Raw genomic sequence first — 1,385 nt, forward strand, 5'->3', positions numbered from 1 at the left:
TTGGATCCCCTGGAACTGAGTTACAGACAGTTGTGAGCTGCCATGTGGGTGCTGGGAATCGAACCAGGGTCCTCTGGAAGAGTTGTCTGTGCTCTTAACCAATGAGCCGTTTCTCTAGTCCCACATTTTTAAAGAGTTCAGACTACAAGGAAGAAAGAGACTAGGAGGGCAGAGAGAAGTATGATGATCTAGCCTGAGACACCTATGGAAGGCCAGCAGTCAAGTGGCAGCCTTGTGCATGATCCTGTCTAGATGCCTGCAGTCCTGGGGAGGGCATATGGAGGAAGCGCTCTTCCCCAGAGGGCTCTGAATGTTCAGGTTAGTGGTACCAGTCACCTGCTTGGGAGCCTCAGCTTGAAGTCTGCTCTAAGGATGCCTCCCCTCAGTTTCAAGTTCATAGCCCAGAGCTAAGTAAGTACCCATTTGCTCCTGACTTGCAGGAAGAAATGTAAACATGCCTAGGACCGAGGGCATGGTAAAGAGCTGTGTGGAATCTTTTCACTGGGTACCTTCTGGGTTTTTTGCTTTGGTTTGGCTTTGGTTTGTTTGTTTCTCTCTGTAGCCTGGGCTGTCCTGGAACTCGCTCTGTAAACCTGGCTGACCTCGAACTCAGAGATCTGTCTGACTCTGTCCTGTGCCCCACCCCCACCTGCATGCTGGGATTAAAGGTGTGCAGCACCTCAGCCCAGCCTCCCAGGCTTTCGAGACTGCTTTCTAAGTACCTCTTGAAGCAGGCCACCCAGAGCCCTTGCCCTGAGGGAGGGCCAGTACTCACAGGGAAGTGGCTGGCCAGGAACTTCCAGTCTTGCTGTCCAAACTGCCTCACCAGGGCCCTCAGTTGCTCATCCTGCCAATGAAGACACAGAATTTAGTTCATGTGTGTGGAAAGTTTTATAGATGCCATGATACAGCCATATCCATGCATTCACTGAGGAACTGAGTGCCTACTAAATGCCAAGTATTAGTCCCAGTAGCAGAGAGCAACAAATCTGCCTGAGGAGAAGAAAGGGGCAAACAAAGCCTCAGGCTAGCACAAGTATAGCCACTCTGCAAAAGGGCTTACTGGGAGTTAGGGTGATTGACTCTTCAGGCAGGCAGGCTTTTAAAAACAAAAGGAGATAGCCAAAAAAGATAGCTAGACAGGAGGGGGGGAGGAAAGAGGGGTCCGACCAGAGAGGCTAACAGAGACAAGCCAGGAGAACTAATTCACTTAGGCAATTGGGCAGCAGATGATCAAGGTCCAATGTGCTAGTTACAAAGTTATCAGTGGGCTGCCTCAAAGTGGAAATTTTTCAGAAAACAGTCTATTTTAATCTCTGCACTTGAAACAGAGACAATAGGATCAGGAGTTCAAGGCCATCCTAAAGTATAGGCTAGCAAGCATC

The 1,385-nt window shown here is 49.5% G+C and overlaps 1 protein-coding gene across 1 annotated transcript in view; it reads right to left on the minus strand.

Annotated features, from left to right (window-relative positions):
- Nucleotides 1-1,385, minus strand: part of Mybl2 (MYB proto-oncogene like 2) — a 36,069-nt gene that overhangs the window by 28,830 nt on the left and 5,854 nt on the right. Inside the window, exon 3 of the mRNA XM_005362974.3 lies at nt 776-847. Coding sequence (XP_005363031.1) covers nt 776-847 — 72 coding nt within the window. The remainder of the gene's footprint in view (nt 1-775; nt 848-1,385) is intronic.

The sequence above is a fragment of the Microtus ochrogaster genome, linkage group LG8 (genome assembly GCF_000317375.1).
Source record: "Microtus ochrogaster isolate Prairie Vole_2 linkage group LG8, MicOch1.0, whole genome shotgun sequence".
Lineage (NCBI taxonomy): Eukaryota > Metazoa > Chordata > Mammalia > Rodentia > Cricetidae > Microtus > Microtus ochrogaster.